The 24,912-nt window shown below is 37.0% G+C and overlaps 1 protein-coding gene across 2 annotated transcripts in view; it reads left to right on the top strand.

Moving 5' to 3' along the window:
• COMMD10 (COMM domain containing 10) overlaps positions 1 to 24,912 on the top strand; it is a 202,034-nt gene that overhangs the window by 37,467 nt on the left and 139,655 nt on the right. The window contains exons 5-6 of one of the 2 annotated variants that reach the window (XM_044263276.1): positions 7,548 to 7,658; positions 13,013 to 13,036. In XM_044263276.1, coding sequence (XP_044119211.1) covers positions 7,548 to 7,658; positions 13,013 to 13,021 — 120 coding nt within the window. In that variant the 3' untranslated portion in view covers positions 13,022 to 13,036. Of the gene's footprint in view, positions 1 to 7,547; positions 7,659 to 13,012; positions 13,037 to 24,912 lie in introns of those variants that run through there. The other variant, XM_044263267.1, reaches the window with a different exon arrangement.

Below are 24,912 nucleotides of genomic sequence, written 5' to 3' on the forward strand. Positions count from 1 at the left end.
TTCTTTTAATCCACAAGCATGGATTATTTTTCCATATTTTTATGTCTTCATTTCCTTTCATCAGTGTCTTGTGATTTTCAGTGTACAGATCTTTCACCTCTTTGGTTAAATTTATTCCTAGGTATTTTATTCTTTTGATGCAATCGTGAATGGGATTGTCTTCTTAATTTCTTTCTGATAGTTCATTATTATTGTGTAGAATTGTAGTAAATTTTTGTATGTTGATTTTGTGTCACACAGCTTTCCTGAATTCATTTATTAATTCCAAGGGTTATTCGGTGGAGTTATTAGGATTTTTTGTATATAAAATCTTACCATTTACACTGGCAGTTTTATATGTTCCTTTCTGATCTGGATGCTAATTATTTATTTTTTCTGGCCTAATCACTCTGGCTAGGACTTCCAGTATTTTATTGAGTAAAAGTGGCAAGAGTGGCCATTCTTGTCTTATTCCTGATCTTAGAGGAAAAATAATCAACATTTCACCATTGAGTATGATGCTAGCTGTGGGCTTGACATATCTAGCCTTTATTATGTTGAGGTATCTTCTCCCTGTACCCAGTCTTTGAGAGTTGTTTTGTTTTTATCATAAATGGATGTTGAATTTTGTCAGATGTTTTTTCTGTGTCTATTGAGATGATTATATGATTTTTATCTTTGATTTTCTTAATGTGGTATATAGCACATTGATTGATATGTGGGTGTTGAACCATCCTTGTGTCCTTGGAATAAATGCCACTTGATCGTGGTGTATGGTCCTTCTAATGTATTGTTGAATTTGTTTTGGTAATATTTTGTTGCGGATTTCTGCATCAGTGTTTATCAAGGATATTGGCCTGTAATTTTCTTTTCTTGTGGTTCCTTTGTCTGGTTTTTGTATTGATAATACGGGCCTTGTAAAATGAGTTTGGAAGTATTACATCATCTTTTGTTTTGGGGAAGAATTTGAGAAGGACTGGTATTTATTCTTCTGTAAATATTTGGTAGAATTCACCAGTGAAGCCATCTGGTCCTGTACTTTTGTTTGTTGGGAAGTTTTTGTTTAGTGATTCAATCTCCTCATTAGGAATTTGTCTGTTCAGATTTTCTGTTTGTTTGTTTATTTATTTATTTATTTGTGATTCAACCTTGATAGGTTGTATGTTTCTAGGAATTTATCTGTTTCTTATAGTGTGTCCAGTTTGTTGGCATGTAATTGTTCATAGTATTCGTTTATGGTCTTTTCTCTTTCTGTGGTATTGGTTGTAATGTCTCCTCTTTCATTTCTGATTTTATTTCTTTTCTCCCCTGCCCCCCCTTTTTTTGGTGAGTCTAGCTAAAGGTTTGTTAATTTTTGTTTATCTTTTCAAAAAAAAAGCTCAAATCAATGAATCATGGAACACTTGGGGCATCTGGGTGGCTCAGTTGGTTGGGTGTCTGCCTCTGGCTCAGGTCGTGATCCTGGGGTCCTGGGATCGGGCCCAACATCAGGCTCCTTGCTCAATGGGAAGCCTGCTTCTCCCTCTGCCGGCTGTTCCCCCTGCTTGTGTTTTCTCTCACTCTCAGGTAAATGAGTAAAATCTTAAAAAAAAACAAAAACAAACATGTAAACTAACGATGTACTGTATGGTGACTAACATAACAATTTAAAAAATTAAAAAAAAAAACCACTCAGCTCTTAGTTTGATCTTTTTAAATTAATATTTTTAGTTTCTATTTATTTCTAATATTTTTTTTTCCATCTTTCTGCTTACTTTGGGTTTTGTTTGTTCTTTTTCTAGCTGAGGTGTAAAGAAAGTTGGGTTGTTAGAGATCTTTTTTGTTTATCGGTGCAGGCATTTATTGATATGACATCATTCTTAGAACTGCTTTTGTGGCATCCGAGAAATTTTGGTATGCTGTATTTTCAATTTAATTTGTTGTGAAATAGTTTTTTTAGTTCTCTTTGATTTCTTCTTTGATACATGGCTGCTAACATTGCGTTATGTTTTGATTCTCCAAAATCTATATGCTTTTTTTTCATACAGAGCCCTAAGATAGTTGTTCTTTGTGTTTTGTTGAGAGTTTGTACATATTGTGTGTGGAAAGGTGTTTTTCTTTTTTTCTTTTTTCTTTTTTTTTAGGTGCATAGTCCTTGATACCAGAAGTCACTTTCTTAAATTGGCAACTTCATAGAATTAAGCAGTCAGAAGTGGCTAAGAAAAAATTTGTGGAGCAAGTATCTAGCTAAGCTTTACAAATAGGTTTATGTTCTTATATGAAACATTTAGTCAGCTGCTTAATTTTTGTATTTCATTAGAGTAAATAGAGGTGTATAGTTTCTGTAATTAGCCATACAGAAGTGAAATTTCTGCTTATGGTATTTTCTAGTTATAAAGTAAATGGTGGCTTATAGCAATGGAATATAGATAGTGTTTTCTATTTTAACAGTTACAGCCCTAATTTTATGTGTTTTCATGATTTATCATGATAAATAATAAAATGTTTCATGAATACCTATGCACATGGTTCCTAAATCTCATTCAGTATTTCTGAGTAGTTTTTTTCTAACTATAGATAGCCTGAAATGTTAGTGGTTTAGTGGGTAATGAAATCAGTTTAGGGACGCCTGGGTGGCGCAGTTGGTTAAACGACTGCCTCCGGCTCAGGGCGTGATCCTGGAGTCCCGGGATCGAGTCCCACATCGGGCTCCCAGCTCCATGGGGAGTCTGCTTCTCCCTCTGACCTTCTCCTCGCTCATGCTCTCTCTCACTGTCTCTCTCTCTCAAATAAATAAAATAAAATCTTAAAAAAAAAAAAAATTAAAAAAAAAAAAAAAAAAGAAATCAGTTTAGAGGGTTTCCAAATAGCATTTTCAAAATGAAACATAATAAAGCTTGTTAAAGAACATGGCTCCAGGAAAAAAATTTTCTGTGGAACTTCGGGTTGTGTATATCAGTTTGCAACATAGAAAGTATTTTTTACTGTGTTGTATGGTTCAAACAGTGACTACTCTTTTAGAGCACCTCACTAGTTAAAATCTGGTGTAAAACTTTACATTTTCTTTTTCCATTTAAAAGGGTTAATATAGGGGTGTCCGGGTGGCTCAGTGGGTTTAAACCTCTGCCTTCACCTCAGGTCATGATCTCAGGGTCCTGGGATCCAGCCCCACATCCAGCTCTCTGCTTAGCAGGGAGCCTGTTCCCCCCCTGCCCCCCCACGCCTGCTGCGCTGCCTACTTGTGATTTCTCTCTGTCAAATAAATGAAATTTTTTAAAAAATAAAAATAAAAGGGTTAATATAATCATAATTTTGGATGATTTTGTGTGAGCTTGGAATTGTGGTTTACAAAGCACTTATGAGAATTTAGGCTTATGCTGAGATCATTACATGGAAATATGAGATAGAATGAAGAAGTCATATGTATAATGGATTATTTTAAGTCGTTATATTTTGAACTGACATCTTGGTAACATCAAGTAAGAAGTAATGTTAGTGAGATGGGTAAGAACTATCACTTAAACAGTTTGGTTTGGGTTGAAAAACATTAAAAACATTAGTGTCTTATTTTTCTTGTGTTTTATGTTATTTTGATGACATTTAAATCTAGGAGGTTAAGATATAAGGACTCTCAGATTTAAATCTGAGTATGGAATAAGAAAACAAATATTAAAATAGTTCCTGGTATTTTAATATACTATCTGCTGTACACAAGGCAACATTTTATTTTAAATAGAAGCAAATATAGTCGAGCTTATGTAAGTCAAAATGCTATACTAGATTGACTTGTTTTTTTTTTTTAAGATTTTTTAAATTTATTTGACAGATCACAAGTACACAGAGAGGCAGGCAGAGAGAGAGAGGAGGAAGCAGGCTCCCTGCTGTGCTGAGAGACCCCTGCGGGGCTACATCCCAGGACCCTAGGATCATGACCTGAGCCAAAGGCAGAGGCTTTAACCCACTGAGCCACCCAGGCGCCCCTAGATTTACTTGTTTTATATGTAATTAAAATATTGACGACCATTGGATTTGTTTCTTAGTTGTGAGTCACAAAGGAATAATGATTCAATAGTATACTATACAGTTTTCACCTATGCAATGGGATTTTGCTTACTCTTATTTCTATTATTAGTGCCAGTTAAAGACACAGCCAACAATATAGTGGTATGTTATAAACAATGTAAGGAATGACTTCTTTCTCAGCGTTTCTTTGTTTGTTTGTTTTTTTAGGACATTTATGTTTTTGAAGTGTATGTGTCACTTATTTTTCCTGATGTTCCTCCATTTTTCTTTTTCTTTTGTTTCTTCATAATCAAATGGAGGTTATGATTTTTTGTCTAGAAAGCTACATCAGTGGTGTTGTGGTCTTTGTAAGGTATCATGGGCAGAGACACGGAATCTTGTGTTGCGCATTTGGATGATACTGATTTTGACCTCTGGTTAAGATCTTTGTTTTCTTCACTGCATAATGATGTTTTTCTTTTCTAACTGACAAGCGGGAGTGGGTGGAGACTTCTGTGATTTTGCATTTCAAACCAAACTTTTCTGGACTGAGTATCCATTTAATATCCACTGATGATTTTTAATTGAATTAATTTCTTAGAGAAGTTTTTATTTTGATTTTTATGTAATTTCAAACTTAGAGAAAAACTGCAATATTTTTTTTTAAAAGATTATTTATTTATTTATTTGACAGAGAGAGATCACAAGTAGGCAGAGAGGAAGGCAGAGAGAGAGAGAGGAGGAAGCAGGCTCCCTGCCGAGCAGAGAGCCCGATGTGGGACTCGATCCCAGGACCCTGAGATCATGACCTGAGCCGAAGGCAGCGGCTTAACCCACTGAGCCACCCAGGTGCCCTGCAATATTAATATCAGAAACTTTTCTATCTTCTTTGTTCCCAGTTCCCCAATTGTTTACATTTTACATATTTAAACTGTAAAATGAGTATGAGTCCCTGTCTCAAGCAGTATTGATTTTCTTTGTCTCCTACTTTCACTTCAGAGGGTTTATTTGTTTTCTTTTTCTTACTCTGTGTAGTTGTACAGAATTCTTTTATAATTCTTGTTCTTTCTGCATCCCCTCTTCATTTAAAGTTGCTGAATACTGATCATTTTCTGAGAAATTTTATGAGTGGGTGTGCATATGTGCATCTATATACATATGAACTTAGCAATCTTATTCACTTCTTAAATTGTTCTTTAAAATGGGCATGGGACAAATATTTTTAAATCACAAGGTTGCATAGAAAAGGCTCTAGAGTTAAGGAAGCCAATCCACCAGCTCATTTTGTCATGACTCTTAAAAATTACCTTTCCTTGGGGCACCAGGGTGGCTCTGTCATTATGCATCTGGCTTTGGCTCAGGTCATGATCCCAGGGTCCTGGGATCAAACCCCACATGGGTCTCCCCACTTGGAGGAAGCCTGCTTCTCCCTCTCTGGCTGTCTCTCTCTGTCAAATAAGTAAGTAAAATCTTTTTTAAAAAAAATTACCTTTCCGGGCGCCTGGGTGGCTCAGTGGGTTAAGCTGCTGCCTTTGGCTCAGGTCATGATCTCAGGGTCCTGGGATCGAGTCCCACATCGGGCTCTCTGCTCAGCAGGGAGCCTGCTTCCTCCTCTCTATCTCTCTGCTTGCCTCTTTGCCTACTTGTGATCTCTCTCTGTCAAATAAATAAATACATAAAATCTTTAAAAAAATTACCTTTCCTTGTGAGTATTCTTTGATTTAATTCAATTCAACAGATATAGAATGGCTGCTGTGTTTAAAAGATACCGTAAAAAGAATCAAGTCGTTAAAATGCCTAAAATTTATAATACTTTGCAGTTTCCGAAACATCTTTGAATATGCATTTTCTTAATTGTTATTACCAATAACTCAGGAAGGTAGATAGTTCCGATAGATTTAGTCCCATTTTATATGAAGAAATTGAGGTCTTGAAAGATTGTGACTTAACCCTGGGCCCAGTGAGTGACAGCTGAAGCATGAACCAAAGTATAAGCTCAGGGCTCTTGTAAATTCTCCTTTACTCCCTTTATGCAGTGACTAAGGATGCATTAATTTATGCAAATTCCTGGCCACAATGAGGGTGTGTTTTAATTCATTCACTTAGTATTTTAAATGTTTCAAGGTCTGGGATAGGATCAATAAAATAAGATCAAGACAGTGTCTCATAGGTTCATATAGTAGCATATGAGTAAGGTGCTTTTCGATTTAAGACAGTGACACATATCAAAATGCTTGGGTATGTGAGAGTGGTTACAGCATGCTTTCTCTCGATTCATCGGTGGGTCTTTTGAACGTGTGTGTTGAAAGTAGTGCTGGGCTGGGATCAGAGACTGCCGCTTACTGTGATCTGTGAGTAAGATCGGTACGTTCAGGATCCTTACTTAATATGCACCATTAAATTGATGTCTTCCTTACGGGATTGTGGATTTTGTCCATGCAACATCTTCCCTCTTGTTACCATTACCCCTCAAAGGTTCAGTGCCAGAAAGAACAGGACTGTATCTTTATTTTCTCATCACATCCTCTCTTGAATAGATCATACTTTCATTGCTGTCTTTCCAGTTTGGCTCTGACTCACTGCTGTGATTCTAGCTGTTGAACAGTCTTTCAAGTTAGCAGTTAGTATTCTGGTTAAGTAAAAATTGTCACGAGGGTGCCATTCTTAGTACTGTAGCTAGGGCAGTTTTACTAAATCAGTTATTAGGCCCCTTTTGTCAGAGGCATATATAATGATTGCATGTCACAGCCCTCCCTAAATATTGATATTTGAGATTTCCTGGAAATTCAGTCTGAAACTTTATTATACTTCTAGTTTTGAGTTTAGAGAAACCAAATGTCAATAAAGCGATATTTGTACTGTTTTAATATTTTAGAAGAAAACTTAAACTGTTGTAGTCTGTCTTTACTATTTTTGCCTTACCTGATTAAATTTTGCTGTTGTGTTAATAAGTTCAAAGGAAATGTTCTCATTAGTTTTTGTCGTAACTGGGAACCGTAAGTTAGAGTACTTTGGAAAGTATGATAACACCTGCTCACTAGTAAATATCAATTCTTTGTCTGGCTCTTTTCCAGTCTCACTAACTGTGTCTAAATGTGTGAACCTCTTACCATCTGGGTACTTCAATTTTCTTCTAAATTTAAACAAAAACTCTTCCCTGTATTCTACCTAATACAGTTTTGAAAAATAATGGGAGGTCATGAAAGTGCTAGCTAAAATCTAACTATTTAGAAATCATTGGCTTTAAATATATACTACCTTAAAATACTAATTTACTACTTAAAAGCCGTTGACTCTTTTATTGCTTAGTCTTTCATTGCTTAGTCTAAGACCTCTATTTTTAGAATACAGTGTATTTGAAGACCAAGCTTCATTGTTGAATTTGACAGGCATGGCATAAGGCCAGTGTGATGAGCCCAAAGGGAGAATTTGCAGAATATGCAGGTTGAAGGAGCCCCGGGACTGACTTTCCACGAAGTCCACGCTATCTGTGTTCATTCCCATTAATGAACTTGAAGATTTGCTTCAAGTTGACTGTTGTCTTCCTTTTGTACCATCTTATTCCAGTCTGCACTTGTCTTTTATAGCTCGAGACCGTCGGATGGCAGCTTAACCTTCAGATGGCTCACTCTGCTCAGGCGAAACTGAAGTCTCCTCAGGCTGTATTACAGCTAGGAGTGAGCAATGAAGATTCCAAGGTAAGACATGGTATCTCACTGAAATGGTGTATTTTGTTTACTAGGTCTTGTACTTTATTGTTAGCAGGGTCTTTGCCCTCTGGATTGAAAATTTAAACACATTTAAATTAAATAAGGATTAATGAATCGACCGATCTTTATTTGTGACAGTTTTTGATATCACATTGGCTTATTGCTTTATTATTCCTTTGAAGAAGTATCTTGTCTTGCAAGGTGCCTCTCTTGCAAGAGCATTTCATAGTATCACCTTTTAAATTCTGCAATTGGTAAACTTGGTAATGCCAGATAAAAGTAAGATTTTTAATGATTCAGATACTTGTGGATATTTCTGTGTGTTTTAAGCTGCATATATATGGTAGAGGGAATGTTGTTGCCTAATCAACACCTGAATTATGAATGTAACGTGAATTGTATATTTGTGTGTGTGTGTGTGTGTGTGTGTATGTGTATGTCACTTGTGTGCATGTGTTTAAATCCCAATTCTTGCAAGATAGAATTTGGGATTCGTTTTTTCTTTTTTTAACTGCTTGATGATTTCTCCTTTAGTGTTAATTTCAGGAAGTTTAAACATGTTACCAAGTTTAAAGAGTTGTCATGGAGTTTTTTGTTTGTTTGTTTGTTTGTTTGTTTTTTACTATAGCATATAGAGAAATATATATTTAAGATATCAATAAAAGATACTGTATCTTTATTGTAATTAATTGTGTTTCTAAGATAGATAAAGTGAGGTAACTTTTTCTCCCTAAATGAAGGAGACTTTGCTTCATTTTAAGACAAAACAGAGGTGATAATGAGGTAGAAAGATCCGAGGAAGGACAGATTACTGTGTCTGGATGTGATCAGAGAATGCGGGGAGAATGTTATTGCTTATAATGGGCATTGAAAGATGGGATACTTATTTGTTGGAACTTTTATGATGTATTATATCATGCACATTTTTGTCTTCCATATTGGTGAGACCAATACCTGGCCCACGTTCCATGTCTACAGAATTTTAGGCAGTTGAATTGGGGCTCACTGCATATAATTAATTAATTCATTGCAGTGTGCCAAAGTATTTCATTTCACACATTTTAAGTTGGTAAATATAATACAGATAATAATATGTAAAATAATATAAATTTAGTGGTTAAGAGTTGCACTGACTAGTATATATGGTCTAGTATATATAGTATTTATGGTACTAGTATATATATTTAGTAGCAATGTAGCTTGGGGCAACACTTTAATCTCTGAGTGGGGCAACACTCATAATCTTTATGGGTATCAGTTTCTTCACCTATAAAATGGGGGTAATATTACCTGTCTCACAGGGTTTATGTGAAGAATAGTTACCCAATGTATGTAGTTCTTAGTTCAATGCCTAATACTTGGTAGATGCTCAAAAAATGCAGGCCACTACCACCATCATCATCATCAATAAGATGTTCTTTGGCCACTGAATAAATAAAAATCTTTGTTTAAACTAAAGCTGACAATAAACTTTTTTTTACTAATGGAGTTAATCTTTTCCCTTTTTTTTTAACTTTCTTCCCCTGTTTTAATTCTTGATTATGTTTTTCATATTTAGGCTAACTGGGAGTTGGGGAGGCAAAGGACAGCCTGGAAAGGCCTTTTTTTCTTCTCATAAACTAGGCAGGGAAGGCATTCCCTTAGGTTTCGCATAATAATCTGGAACTCCTTGGTATAGACTAGGACTATTCTGCATGAAAACACACGTATGTACCTGGGTACATTGTACATTCTTACACACATGCATACATTCTCCAAGGGGCCGTACCCCTTGACTGTTGTATTTCTCATGACTACCATATGTTATGTCTGAGTAGCTAAATGCAAATTATAGGTGGGACGGATGCTATTTTGATCATATATTGGGTATAATCTAAGTATTATGGTTTAGGCAATGCTTGACTATGGGATGTGTGAGTCCTCCCACCTCCTTTATTATGTCCTCAAAATATGTTTGTATGTCAGTTATATTTTTAGGCAGATGTGAAATTCAACTCATTGGAGAGAGAGGCCTGAGTGCATTAGATTTTTCTGTGCATTGCTAGTTTGAAATTTTGAATGAACCTTTGGTTATCTTTAACAACTTGTAGAGCTAGAGAACCATTTTCTTTTTTTTTAAGATTTTTATTTATTATTTGACAGAGAGAGATCACAAGTACCATAGCTAATTGGGTAAATACCCCAAATGAGATTCTGATGTTTCTATAGCAATTGCTATCTTATTATTCCACTTACAGAGGATGTCATATTATAAGTGGAGATAAATATATGATGAACTAACATTCTATATTCTTCAATTTATGAGACATAGGTAATTCTGAAGAACATTTAATTGTAGGTACGCATGCTTATAGTTGATCATAAAAATGGCCTTGGTTCTTTACTCTTCCCATGGAGTCAGGGTCTATGTCCAGGTCCGTTGAATATGGATTTATGACTTGCTTTGGACAAAAAGGTAGGCAGAGAGGCAGGCAGAGAGAGAGAGAGGAGGAAGCAGGCTCTCCGCTGAGCAGAAAGCCCGATGCGGGACTCCATCCCAGGACCCCAAGACCATGACCCGAGCTGAAGGCAGAGGCCCAACCCACTGAGCCACCCAGGCACCCCTAGAGAACCATTTTTATGGGCAAACAGACCCTTGGGAAGAAGAGCAGCGGCACACAAAGGCAAAGGATACCATGTCAGGCTCTTTGCTCAGTGGGGAATCTGCTTCTCCCTCGCCCTCTGTGCTCTGTCTTGTTCTTTCTGAAATAAAGCTTAAAAGCATTAAAGGATATTTTCATTTGGTATGCAGATTTAAGTGAACCTCTTTGTCCGTATGCCCATCTTCCCTATAGCATTGTGGGGATTTGGCTGCTGTTTCTTTGATCTGCTAAACAGAAGACACTAAATGAAGTGTCTTGCCCCCTGTCAGCCTGGACAGACACTTGTCATTTCCAGGTGCTGTGTGTCCTAACTCTAAGAAACAGTTGACGGCTTTACCTCTGTTCTTTCATTGAGCTGCTGCTGGGAAATGTGCTTTTTGTTTTTGTTGTTTTCATTCTCTTTTGTATGATCTGGTACACTATTCTTTGTACTTAAATGAGAGTTTGGGAATTCTTGAGCTGTTGGAATATTAGTTGAAAGGGACAGGAATATGGAAGATGTTTTAAAAGCCACGTTTGTTAAAAGAAGGCAGAGCTTTTATTCAAAGAACCATGAAAAGCTAACACCGGTTAATTTATGATGCAAAGTGTCTTAGAATACTGTTTCCATATGATGAAATTGGCATTTGTTTAAAACAGGAAGCAGTAAATAAAATTCTCTTAAGTGTGTATGACCCAGGGCAGTTATCCTGAAAATATACATGCATTGACATAATTCTGAGAGGATTAGTCAGTAAAAAATCATGAGAGAGACTATTTTTGATGGTGTTTACTTTTGAGCTGCTGAACTGAAAACTTCCTGTAATTCACCAAAGTGTGTGGTTTCTAAGAGTCTTTCTTCTCATTCGCTTCCAACGTACACATGAGAAGTGTAGCCTGCAGTGAAGTTTTAATTGCTATCACATTAGATAACATTGTTGTACTGGTCTCGTTTCTCTTGGAACATTCTTGTCTCAAGGCTTTCCTGTTTTGCTACTAATTTTATCATGAAAACTGGGTGATTGTAGCTTTTCCTACAGTATTTTGATATATATTCTTCTTGTTTGCAATTAATTGTCTTAGTGTTTCTCTGCTGTATTTAGCAAAGTAAGATTATTTTTCTGTTCTGAGATACCTCAAAATGAAGGGTTTTGGGTTTTTTTTTTTTTTTTTTTGGTTTATTTCATTAGAGGGCAGTAGAGCTCTTTGCTTACCTAACCTCTGGCATTTACAGTGTTATTTGAAATAACATTCAAAATAATGTGTGAAGTCAGTAGTTGTGGGAAATGCTAAGTGTTCACATTTCTAATCTGTATATAACAATAGAGTTCTCTTGTTTCCATCAACAAAATTAATGCCTATTAATCAGATATGTACAGAACAAATAAATGAAATCATTATGACTTCATTGTTTGTTAATTTTTTTATGATTATTTGCCAAAATGCAATTTATTAAAAAGCCTTCAACAGTATTGACATTTTTGTTACATTCTGTCACTTGAATTAATTTCTTTATGAGAAAAGAGAACCAAATAATTCCCAAGATAGTTGAATGGCTCTAATAAGTTTTATAGTTTAACTAGTTCCAGGCTAATTATAGACAGTTGGAGTTTCTTTATTTATAGAGAATAGCAAATTTATACTTAAGAAACATTGATAATTGTGACTATGCCAAGCACTTTAACTTTGAATATTCTAAAAACACTAAAATATTTAAATTTTGCTATTAAGTGTGCATTATTGCATTTTACCCAATAACTTTGCAATTACATCATATTTTGTTAGTACAGTGGTTCTGAATTTTTTTGGTACATCTTTTAAGAAAGAATCTTTGTGTTTCATTCTTTTCTCCTTTTGAAACAACTGGGATGAAAATCACCTTAAAAGGGAACTGTCATTTATTTACCTTAATGTTAAGTTGGATTATGTTTAGGTTGCACGTGATACTTTATGGATGGGTAATTATGATTGCAGCTGAGTTTAGGACTTTCAGTACCAGTTTTTTGAGTTAGAGACCTTTATTCTTATCTCCAGAATGGATGGCAAATTCTATTTAGAATGAAGAAAAAGGAGGGAAAACCCTGTTTTAGTGCTTACCCTCTGCTAGGCATGATCTCTCCTCCATTAAACTACATCTTTGAGGTGTGAATTCTTATTATTATCCATATTTTATAAAAAGGCTGAGAAATGGAAACAAATATGCCTTAAATTATTCCCTCAGGTTGTACAACTGAAAAACAGTAGAACTAGGATTTAAAACCAGACAATTTTACTTCAGAGCCCTGTGCTTTATTCATTGCTAAGATACTATATCTTTTCGCTTGTTTAATAACTTAGTAGTTGGTCCTGTGAGAAGTATATATGTTTGAGGGTGCTGAAAGCTGTTCCTTTTTTAAAAATTAATTAATTTACTTGAGAGAGAGAGAGAAAAGGAGGGGCAGAGGGAGCGGAAGAGAGAGAAAAGCGGGGGCAGAGGAAGAGGGAGAGAGAGAGACAATCCCAGACAGACTTTGTGCTGAGCATGGAGCCCAGCCTGAGGCTCGATACTAGGACCTGATACCACGACCTGAGTGGAAACCTGGAGTCAGACCCTTAACCTGCCGTGCCACGCAGGCGCCCTGAAAGAAAGACAAGGCAAAGAATGTCTTATCGTTGTTGGTTATTGCTCTCCATAAAGTGATAGGTATGCGTATTCTAAATTTCCATTTCTTTTTCTTTAAGTTGAAGTAATTTTACACTTTAAGTGAATGAGAGATACTACTACACACTTTCACACAGTAAGTAAAGTTGCGTGTTTGGATGTTACCTCCATTCAGCAGAGGCTCCATCTAGCAGCACTCTTCACTCTCGCAGCTGCATGGCATCATTGGTGTTGGCACCTCATGAACAAGGAAGTAGGCCATGTCATTGAAAAGAAAACCTCCTTAGATCTGTTTATGACAGATATCTTAGAAGAAGATATGTATATTGTTCAAATTATGAACTCTTGTAGTAGAAATTTAAAGTAGTTTGATTTCCTTTAAAGTGATGTTTGTACTGACTGATTTTGAAGGACCTTCAAATTTCTCTGAGCTACTCTAATAAGCAGGTCTGAATTTTACAACTGTTGTACTTTCTATAAATCTAATCTACACAGTGAATACATTTCAGTGTATTCCCTTGATAATTTCTGTTTATTTTTCTCTTGTATCATAGCTGTATTTTTATAATGGACATTTTCGGAAAATATAGGGGAAAACGTGGATTAAAACAAGGTCTAATTCTAATACCCACAACACTTGTTTGGTTTTGCTCTAGGACCTTCCAGTTTTTGTTTTGTTTTGTTTTGTTTTCCTATGGAACTCTTAACTTATGAGTGGTTTTTTAAAAAATAGTGATTACATTTGGTTGAAGCACAGAAATTGAGGTTTTACTATTATTGTTCAGTACTTGGTATGGTTATGAGAAGATAATCTCATTTGTTGGAATTTTTTCCCATTTTGATAAGAAGCAGTTTTTACCTTTTCTATGACATGCTTTCTGTGATCTGAAGAAACAGTCTATAAAGTCTTGGGCTTTTTACTCACTGATTTTGATGAGCAGTTTTATAAAATGAGCTTTGCCTCTGGCAGTTCCGTATCAAGATACTAATTCTCATTTTGTACAATATGGGATGTTATTTAGGGTTCCAAAAATTTTGAAGACATGTCAATGGTTTTTCTTCTCTAATCAAATGATTGATAAATATTGATTGTCTTTCTTTTTAAAAAATTATGGATTTTCTTAATTACTGAAGCTATGTATGTTTATTATAGAAAACTTGAAAATTCCAGAGATATAAAGAGAATCTCATAGATTTACCCCCAGGACGTAGCCAATCTATTCGATCTCTTTTATTTTGGTGTTTATTCTCCGAATACTTTATTTTGAGAGTGGAATCATATGAATTCTTTGATTTTATGTATAACTACTTTTTCACAAATCATGCAAAACCTCTTCCACATTGCTTCAAACTTACCATGAATGTATTTTAAATGACTGTGTCTTGCTTTGGCTATGACATACTATGATTTTGTGACAGTTCCTTTATTGTCAGATAATGGGTTTGTTTCCAGTATTTTCCTATTAAATTGTGATAAACATCTTTGTGTATATTGAGTAGGTGCTTAACAAACATGTACTGAATGATCGATGAATGAATTAAATGAATGAAGGAAGCCTCCTTGGTATAAAAGGTTGTTCTCCAGGAGTATAATTAGTAGATGAAAGGTCATAACCTAAAAAGAGGTCCTTTTAGTTTCATAAATGGCTTTCCATAATTCTTTTGCAAACACACACAGAAACTCAAAGGTCGTATCCAAAGAATTTAAGAGCTTTTAGAGAAGAGTGTAACATTACCATCTTAAATACAGATTCTTTGATAACTAGTTAATTACTTTGGATAATTTTAGGGGACCAGTGAAAAGCTCAGGTATTTCTGTAATATTAGAGAGCCCTCTATTTTATAATTTCTGTATTCCAGTAGTGTACAAATTAAAAAGCTTTCATTATACGTGTTTTATTTTATTATAGAACATGCAGAAGCAATTTGATCAAATACTCCGGCCATTAGGGAAAATAGAATCAACCCTTATTTGTGAGATAATTGCCCAGATACTCTGGGAAGAAAGCCTGGTTCTTTGGAATCGAATTTATTTAAGTATCGCTAAAGCTTTGTGGCTCTAGTTTTCTGATTCTTAATTTTGTTTTGTGTCTTTTTTCATTGTAATCAATTTCTCAATGATAGTGCCCTTCAGGTGTTGTATTTTCTACATAAAAGCAATACAAAATGTTTTTCCTCAATTTAGTGTATTTTTTTTTTTTTTGGTTCTGTGGTCAGCTGGACTTTCTAAAAGACTTTATGTATATAAGTACCTTGATGTGTTCTGATCATGTATGTAGAGCTCCTTGATATCATAGCGAACCCCCTTGTGTCTGAGAGTGAGTTTGTGTGTGTTAAACTTTCAGATTTCAGGCTCCCTAATGGAAACTCTGCATTTATCCATGATAAGACTTTATAAGCTAAAAGAAATATTGTTTTGGACACTATCTTTGATGGGTAAAGACAAGCAGAATATTGATACACAATTAGAGTGTGATAGAATTGAGTATTCATGTGGAGGAAGTGATAAAAGAGTCTTGGAGGAGAAAATCCTTTTTAAAAATACTCCAGAAAGTTCATACATTTGAGAATTAAAATACCATCTTTTTACTAACATTCTTTTGAAAAATGTTGTGGGATTCCAAAGTAGGGAAACAAATAATACCACCCTTGTTTGTCTTTCCTATCCTTGTAAGCTTTTTTTAACTTTTTATATCCAGAGGCAATTGATAATTATAGTATTTCACAGACCTAGTAGAACACATTTAGAAATACCTTTACATTTTGTTTAATGTATTTCTGTGGATTAGAAATGACAATAATGGAAACCTGTGGTTTAAATATTTTGAAATAAAAGTGTTTATATGAATTAGAAAGCTGAACAAATAAAATGCAGTTTCATAAATTAAACAGTAACTTTAGGAAGTAAACTTAAGGCAGACGCTTAACATCAAAACACTTTAAATAGCTCAAATTCCATTCAAGAAATATTTATTAAACATTGCCTGGGTAGGAAATACTAGACAAGGTATTACTGAGATGGAGAGTTTTATTTTTCATCATGGAGCTTCTGTTGTAGCAAGCCAGGAAATAGAAGTTTAGTGATTACTACAGAAGAGGAAATATATGGAGCTCTGGAAACTGACAGCAAGGAGTTAGAGACTGTAACAAGTTGGGGAGTTTCAGATGAGGAAAAAAGCACATGAAAAAGGATAGAGACTTACCTTTCAAGTGTGTGGAGTATGACATAGCTCTGATATCCAGGTAGAGATGGTTGGCCATTGGGGCTTGGGAGAAATTATAGACTAGAAATTGAGATTTGGAAATCGTTAAGGTTTAGATTATAGTTTCAGTCATGAGACTGGAGGAAATCAATCACTTAGGGACAGAATATAGAAATTTATGAGCTCCTAAATTTAAAAGGCCAGTAGAGCTTATGACAGTGATTGGAAAGGAACAGCCAGAGACTGAAGGAAGAACATTTCTTGGAGAATGAATTATGTCACATGCCGCTAAGGGGTAGAAGAGAAAAAAATAAATAAATTATCTCATCTCCCCCTCACAGCTATGAATTAGGTGCTAATATTTCCCCTAGTTTGCTCTGTGGTTAAATCTCAGTACCTAGGTTGGGTCCTAGAAACTGACAGAGTCAAGATTTGAATCCAGGTCCATCTCACTTAATAACCTGAGCTTATAATTACTATTCTGTGGTAAAAAAAAAAAAAAAGAATTTAGTGACATGGAGATCATTGGTGAGCACTGTCTGGGGCCAGGAGGAGATGTTTAAGTGGAAGGCAGTGTGGAATGCTGTTGAGGGGTCAGGAATAAGATAAGTGAGTGACTGATTTGATTGGTTGGACTTCTTTGATAACTTTGACAATTGTAATCTCAGTTACATTTGAGAAGAAGTAGAAACCTGATTGGATTAAATTGAGGAGAGAATTGGGGATTAAATTGGGGACACCAAGTGTAAGACTCCATCTAAGTAACTCTTTCAAGAAGCACAGAGATAGGACAGTCCGTGTAAGGGGTGTGGATTTAGTGAGTGCTGAAGGGAGAGGAGGTTGGCATGTTGCGGATCCCTCAGGGGAGAAATGGATAACGTAGGATAGAGAGGGCTATAATTACCTGGAGAAAGTGAGAAGATCCAGAGCCGTAATGGAAGGGTTGGACTGTGATGGGAGTGGGAACCTACCATTTGTTGTAATAGGAAGTAAGGAAGAGTGTGGGTGAGGTAGGTAGTTTTGGGTGTTAGAAGAGGAAGTTGTGTCTCTGATTGCTTCTGTTTCCTCCAGGCAGTCATTTGTTGGGAGAATGGGTAGGTCTAGGAGGCTTGAGAACAGAGTAGAAAGTATAAGAGTTTGTATACGGGGAAAATGAATGAACTAGTTATTTTAGTCTACTTTGCTGTGTTGGACAGTGCTGATTGCCCATTTGAGATTTGTGGCCATGGATTTAAAATGAGAACTGTTAGAAGGTTGCACATTTTTCTTGATCCATTTTTTGTTGCTTTGGTCTAGAGGTAGAATAGATGGATAATTGGATTTAAGCAGGGTTTCATCTTTGCCTGGTGTTATCAGATGAGGGGAAAAAGGGAGAAAGGATGCCATACACACACATGCACACACACATACACATGTGATTGGTTCTAAACGGGTCAGGTGGAAAGTGAGGCTGTGATATGTGTTGGGGGTGGGGTGATGGAGGGGCACTGGCTGGAAACAGCTGGAACCCTGGACCATAGCCTCCCTAGAGTAGTTTGTGGTACAGAGGACCCCCAGAGGGACATTTAGTTCCAGGATCATTCAGGGCTTTTTTTTCATTTGAATCTTCAGACTTCTGTGGCTTGGTCTAGTGTATATTGTATCCTTTAAGAGGGAAAAGTAGATAAAAGTAAGACTTAATATCTGTTCTTGTCTTAACTTTTATCCTTACATCCATTTGGAAACTGAAGTGGTCTAAATATATCAAGATTTGCTCTAGGTCATAGGAGTTCCTTATGTGTGGCCGGTGGCTACTCCTTGATCTGTTGCTTCTCTGGTTGAGGATATACCCAGCATCTGTAGGAAAATACTGGAGTCATTCATAACAAACCCTCTAGACCAATGATACTATAGCTAGAAATCAATTAAAATGTGAATGTTTTATATCTCAATTGAATTTACTGGTTTTTGAATATCTTTGGTGATTTTCTAAATTGCTTTTCTAAATCTAGTATTTTAATTTTAGGATGGCATTATAAATTTTATTTTTATATTTTTCAAAGATTTTATTTATTTGTCAGAGAGAGGGCACAAGGAGGGGGAGAGTCAGGCAGATGGAGAAGCAGGCCCCCTGCTGAGCAGGGAGCCCAATTTGGGGCTCGATCCCAGGAACCTGAGATCATGACCTGAACTAAAGGCAGACACTTAACCCACTGAGCAACCCAGGCACCTGGCATTATAAATTTTAGATTTAGGACACAGTAAGGATGGCCAGATTAGGTTTTTTCATAAGTAAATTACATTGTTGAATATTGAATCAGTCGTAATAATTTTGGCACAAAAAGGAGTTGACAAACACTTTTCTTTCCTGGCCTAGCTTTTTTTTTTTTTTTTTTAAGTTTTATTTATTTATTTGAAAGAGAGAGTGCAGGAGAGAGAGAGAGCAGGCATACAAGCTGGGGAAGAGGCAGAGGGAGAAGAGAAGCAGGCTCCCTGCTGAGTAAGGAGCTCGACGTGGGGCTCGATGCCAGGACCCTGAGATCGTGACCTGAGCGGAAGGCAGATGCTTAACCAACTGAACCACCCAGGCACCCTTCCTGGCCTAGTTTAAATGAGATTTTAGCACTTCTGGTGTGAGGTTGCCATATGAATGCTTAAATATATCTTTAATGGATTATGTAAATCGTGTTTCTTTCAAATTTTTTCTTTATAATGAGAATCATTTAGAGGAAATTAAACATATAAGGAAGAGGAGTCACTTTTATTATATAAGATACTTCTCTCAGAGCAAATTATTGGGCACTTTTGACTGTTCTTGTGGGATTTGGGAAATAAAGATTTTTCTAATATGTTCACATATAAAATCTCTTTATTTTTATTTTAATTTTTTTAAGCTTTTCAACTGTCTTTTATACTTATCGTCCAGCATTATGTAATCTTTAAATCTCATGTCCGTATATAAAGTGCTTTAAGGTTTTAATCATATCCTCAGATCTTGGGTTACCTGCCCTCTTACCTGGACACGTGGCCATCCCTAGATGCTGTGCCGCTCCGAGTCTGTGGCAGGCTACTTGTTTGTATGTAGCAGCAACTCGGCGTCACCAGTTTTGTTTTCGGTCTGTCTTTGGATGACATGTTTGCGAGTCAGTCTGTGCATGGGGAGGAGTCATGTTCAGTCACCTTATATAACGGGAAATGAAATTCGTGAGCAGTGGGAAAATGTCCTTACCCTGGCTTTTAGATGAACGAAGCAGTAGCGGTAGGAGCCGGAGAAGCAGAGTTATCCTCAGTAGTTTTTGTTAATTCATGAATTTCTCAAACAGAATTTGTTCCTAACTTCCTCTCTTCCTCTCTCTCTCTCATTCTCTTCCCCGTCCCCCAGCCCCCACCCCCGCCTTCCTTTCTTCTTTATAGTGGAGGAGAAGTGTAGTTTCTTTCAGAGATAACCCATTTTATCTCAAGGAGTTCTAATCATCCATCTTAGCAGGGTAATTTTATCTAAACTTAAAATGCCGCCACCTCCTTAATAAGGGCAATGTAATAAACACTACAAAATAACCCTGTTGTAATTCTCAACAGTAAAACAGAGAGAGTTATTCAGGTACAACTTTATTTATGGAATGAGTAAAGGCTCATGAGATTTTCCAGCAAAAAGAGATGTTAGATGGATTTGGCAATGGAATGTTAGATATGACATCAGAAATGCAAATGGCACAGAAAGAAGATAAATTGGACTCATCAGGGTGCCTGGGTGGCTCAGTGGGTTAAGCCCCTGCCTTCGGCTCAGGTCATGATCCCAGGGTCCTGGGATCGAGTCCCGCATCGGGCTCTCTGCTCAGCAGGGAGCCTGCTTCCTCCTCTCTCTCTGCCTGCCTCTCCATCTACTTGTGATTTCTCTCTGTCAAATAAATAAATAAAATCTTTAAAAAAAAAATTGGACTCATCATAACTGGAAACTTTTGTGCATCAAGAATGTTATGAAGAAAATGAAAAGATAACCTAAAGAATGGGAGAAAATATTTGCACATCATATATCTGCTAAGGGATTTGTATCTAAAGTATTTGAAGAACTCCTACAACTCAACAACAAAAAGACAACTCAAATAAAAATGGGTGAAGGACTGATAGACATTTCTCCAGAGAAATGTACAGCTCCAGAGAAGCTGTACAAATGGCCACCAAGCTCATGAAAAGATACTCAGCATCATTAGTCATTAGGGAAATGCAAATCCAAACTATACTCACTGGGCTGGCTATAATTAGAAAAGGAAGGAAGGAGGACAAAGGAAGAACATAGGTGGGGGTTAGAATGGGGAGATATTAGGACCACTGTGATTACTGATGGGGTTGAGCCACTGTGGAAAATATTTTGTTAGTTTCTCAGAAGTTCAAACACAGAGTCATCATATGACTCCACAACTCCAGTCATAGATATATACCTGTAAGGACTCAAGGAAGTACACGTGTGTATGTGCAGGTTGGTAGCAGTACTAGTCACCATAGCCGAAAGGTCCCAAATGTCCATCAGTGGATGAATGGATAAACATTGTGTGGTTTATACATACATTGGAATATTAATGAGCCGTAAGAAGGAATGAGGTACTGATACATGCTACAGCGTAGATAAACCTCAAAGACTTCTGCTTACTAAAAGAAACCAGACACAACAGGTGACATAAGTGATCCGACTTATATAAAATATCCAGATTAGGCAGAGCCATAGAAACAGCAAGCAGATAGCAGTTGCCAGTGCCTGGGGGCAGGGAAGATGGAGGAGTGACACCTTAAAGGTTTTGAGTTTGTTTTTGGGGTGATGAAATCTTCTGGAATCAGATAGTGGTAATGGTCGCACAATTCCGTGAGTGCATTAGGAGCCACCAAATTGTATTAAAACAATAAATTTGAGAGAGAGATCAAGAGAATAAGGGAAACCAACTTTAGGAATATATATTTTTTAAAGAATGATTTATTTATTTGAGACAGAGCAAGAGAGTGTGAGCTGGGGGAGAGAGAGGGGGTCTCAAATAGACTCTCCACTGAGCCTGATGGGGGGGCTTGATCTCCTGACCCTGAGATCATGACCTGAGTCAAAATTAGTAGTTGGACGCTTAACCAACTAAGCCACTCAGGTGCCCCCGACAGTGGGAATATTTCAACCTTCTGCATTTATTGATGAGAAAACTCAGGCCCAGTGAGGTTAAATGATAGTTCAGTAGATTATTGGCATAGCCAGATGAGACCCTAGTCTGACATAGGAGAGGGGACATGGATCGAAAGGGACAAAACTGAATTTAAATTCTTGGAATATGGGCGAGAATCTGAATCTTTCTGCAACAGACTTCCAAATTTGAAAATGTGGCTGGTAATACAGATCAAAATTATTGAAGAATTGAGATAACATCAGCGAAATGCCCATTCGAGTGAGCCTCACATAGTAGGTACTTAATATTAATTGAATTTGAATTTGCATTGATATGGTTTAACCTTGTGTTAGGAACATAAGTAATCCTGGAAAATATTTTGAGGAATATATTATCTTGGAAAATAGTTGAGTACTGGGGTGATAACTTATATAATAGTTTGTTCTTTTATTTTTTTTTATTAACATATAATGTATGATTTGCTTCACAGGTACAGGTCTGTGAATCATCAGTCCTATACAATTCCCAGCACTCCCCATAGCACACACCCTCCCCAGTATCTATCGCCCAGCCACCCATCCCTCCCAACACCCCATTCCTCCCCACTGCCTCCCCACAGCAAGGCTCAGTTTGTTTCCTGAGATTAGAGTCTCTTATGGTTTGTCTCCCTCTCTGGTTTCATCTTGTTTCATTTCATATTGTTCAGTATTACCATTTTCTAGTTTGTAACCATTGAGATTGAATTGTCTGTAGCCATCATTTTTTAACAAACCACTGCTCCTTTTCTCTTAATTAGTAGAAAGGATTCTCAAATGAATATAGAGGAAGAGTACTGTTTCTGTAATTGCTAATATTGCCTTGTAGGCGACTTGAACTCCCTGTGGGATTTTTTTTTTTTTCCTCCCACAGTGACCTTTCATAGAGTATGTGCTCTGAAAGAACAAGTCCACAGGGGTAGCATGGCAATCTGCCAATTATCAGTGTAATTTTATGTGATGTTAAATCATCTTTGCATTTATTTGACTATTCTCAGTGACAGTATTTTGTGTTTACTTAGTAGCTTTCAACTACAGGGCTCAAAATTCCTTGCAAATACTGAGCCTCAAAACACTCCTTTGAGGCGGCGTACTGTAATTATCCTTATGGATTAAGAGAGGAGGAGGATGGTATCCTTTAACTGTTAATGCTGTAATAAGAGAAGAAATCATCTGCAAAAAATAGGTTGCTAGTTATAGATGGTTTTATCTTAAAATGAGAAACTAGAAGTTTTTCTGCCTTATTAGATGATGCTCACGATTTTCATTCCCATTTTTATTTGGCCATTTTTTCCTGCTTTTCAGCTGGTCGTAAGGTGTACTGACTCCTTTTGTTTCTAAAGTACAGGAAAATAAGAAAATTGTAGCATGTATCCAAAGTAGTTTTATCCAACTATGTAAATTTATCCAGCCTTTTTGCTCTAGACAGATGAGTAGAATAATGTACATATTTCCTTTTTTAAAAGATTTTATTTATTTATTCATTTGAGAGAGAGGGAGCAGGGAAGGTGCAGAAGGTCAGGGAGAGAGAATCTCAAGCAGACTCCTTGCTAGGCACAGAGTCCCACATGGGGCTCCATCTCCTGATGCAGATATCAGCAAGAGTCAGACGCCCACTGACTGAGTCAACCAGGCAGGTGCCCCTATACGTTTCTTATCTTTGAGAGCGAGTACTATGTAGTCAGTTACAATAGTCACTATGTAGTCACATAATAGTCATGTCCTCAGGTATTTTCAGTTGGCATGGAAGTGACCATTTAATAATATTGCTGCCATGTAAGCGTATTCATGCTTCTCTTTGATGATGTGTTTTAAGAGCAAAGTACTACCTAATCCTGTATCTTTTGGCTCTTTCTTGGTCTTTGGAGATGGGGAAATATCCTACAGGTTAAGATACAGAACAAACTTAAAAATACAGTTTAAAATGGGGCCTACTTAAAAGTAATTCCTAAAAAAATACACAACATGACTCACAAACAAATTTAGTTTGTGTTAAGAAGCAAACCCCTAAGTTGCCTTATGTAGGTTTAATGTGGGTCAGGGTCCATTTGGAGGCTGAAGGGACATCTTAGCTGAGCTATATAGTTGTTGCTTCTGCAATTGTCTTTTGTTGAATTCCCATCAGCCTGGGTGGGGGGAGCTGATCAGAACCCAGTCTCAGTATCTGCAGCGCACAGACCATGAACAGCTATACTGACCCTACCATGTTCCGCCAATCAAGAAGATGATGGTAATTGATACCGTTTATTGACCACTTAATATATGCCAGGTATAATTCTTTGTGCTTTTTTGCTTTGTCTTGTTGGACCCTTGAAGTTAATAAACAGTAGAGTCACTTTTTATTATTTGCCCAGGGGGACTGAAAATAATTTACAATTTAATAAAGTAGCCACCGTGCTTCCCCAGTGATTACTTTGCCACCTGTCTTTAGTGAGGCCCATGGCGAATGCCTCTTCTCACAATCTTTATGGTTTTATCGTGCTCTTAAACATTTTGTTTGGAAAGCCATGAAAATCTCCTGAGGGTAGGTGATTTATTTCCGTTTGCCAAGTGTGCAGAGTGAGAGAATGACCTTGATAGAGATCAGACTGAGAGTTGGTCCTGTTCTTTTCTGGCGGGGCTGTCTGGGTGATAAAGTACATGTAGTACCAGAGAATCAGAGAATTTCTGGTAGGAAAACAATCTGTACTGAATTTTTCTAGAGCACAGCTCCTCTGCTGAAGTACAAGTAGCTAACAGGTCAGCTGAGATACCGACTGTTGCCCGTAGGGCCCTGGGCAGCGAGGCTGTGTCCACGGGGAGCTGGCGTTCCCGGCCAGTCACCCAGCCTCAAGCTGAATTGCTGGCTCGCCACACTGTAAAGTACGAACATACCATTTTTTTTTTTTTTTTTTGGTCCATGCCAGGATGGCAGTCAGTCTCCGGAAACAATTCCCCTCCAAAGTGGAAAAGAAGTAGAAATCAGAGGCACCTGGGTGGCTCAGTGGGTTAAAGCCTCTGCTTTCGGCTCAGGTCATGGTCCCAGGGTCCTGGGATCGAGCCCCATATCGGGCTCTCTGCTCAGCAGGGAGCCTGCTTCCTCCTCTCTCTCTCTACCTGCCTCTCTGCCTATTTGTGATCTCTGTCTGTCAAATAAATGAAATCTTTAAAAAAAAAAAAAAAAAAAAGAAGTAGAAATCGTACTTTATCTTTTTTTTTTTTTTTAAACCTAATTCTCTCTCACCTATTACTTAGTTCCCCAGGGGAGTGAGTGTGTTGGATTTAGACCTTGAAACTTGTATTTAGTCGCTCATTGTTGTGATCTCAGAAGTTAGCAGTATGACTTGCGTACATTTCCTGACTAGTATGTGTCCTCACTGATTGTGTGGATTAACAGAGGGCAAACTTGATCTGTTTTCAGAGGGTGCTTGTTTTTGCCTCTGTTATTCTTTTGGGGGAAGTTCGGGTTACTAGTCATTTTAGGTAATTTTTGGAGCTCTGGTGCAAAAATTCTTTGACACAGTAAGACTTTTCTTTATCATTGATTAACATACATTAAGTGGTTCATATGGCAAGTTGACCCGAATCAACTTCAGAGTGGATTCAGAGACCACCGTTATGAGTCCTGCAGTCTCATTTCCGC

Source organism: Neovison vison, chromosome 1 (genome assembly GCF_020171115.1).
Source record: "Neovison vison isolate M4711 chromosome 1, ASM_NN_V1, whole genome shotgun sequence".
NCBI classification, from domain to species: Eukaryota; Metazoa; Chordata; class Mammalia; order Carnivora; family Mustelidae; genus Neogale; species Neogale vison.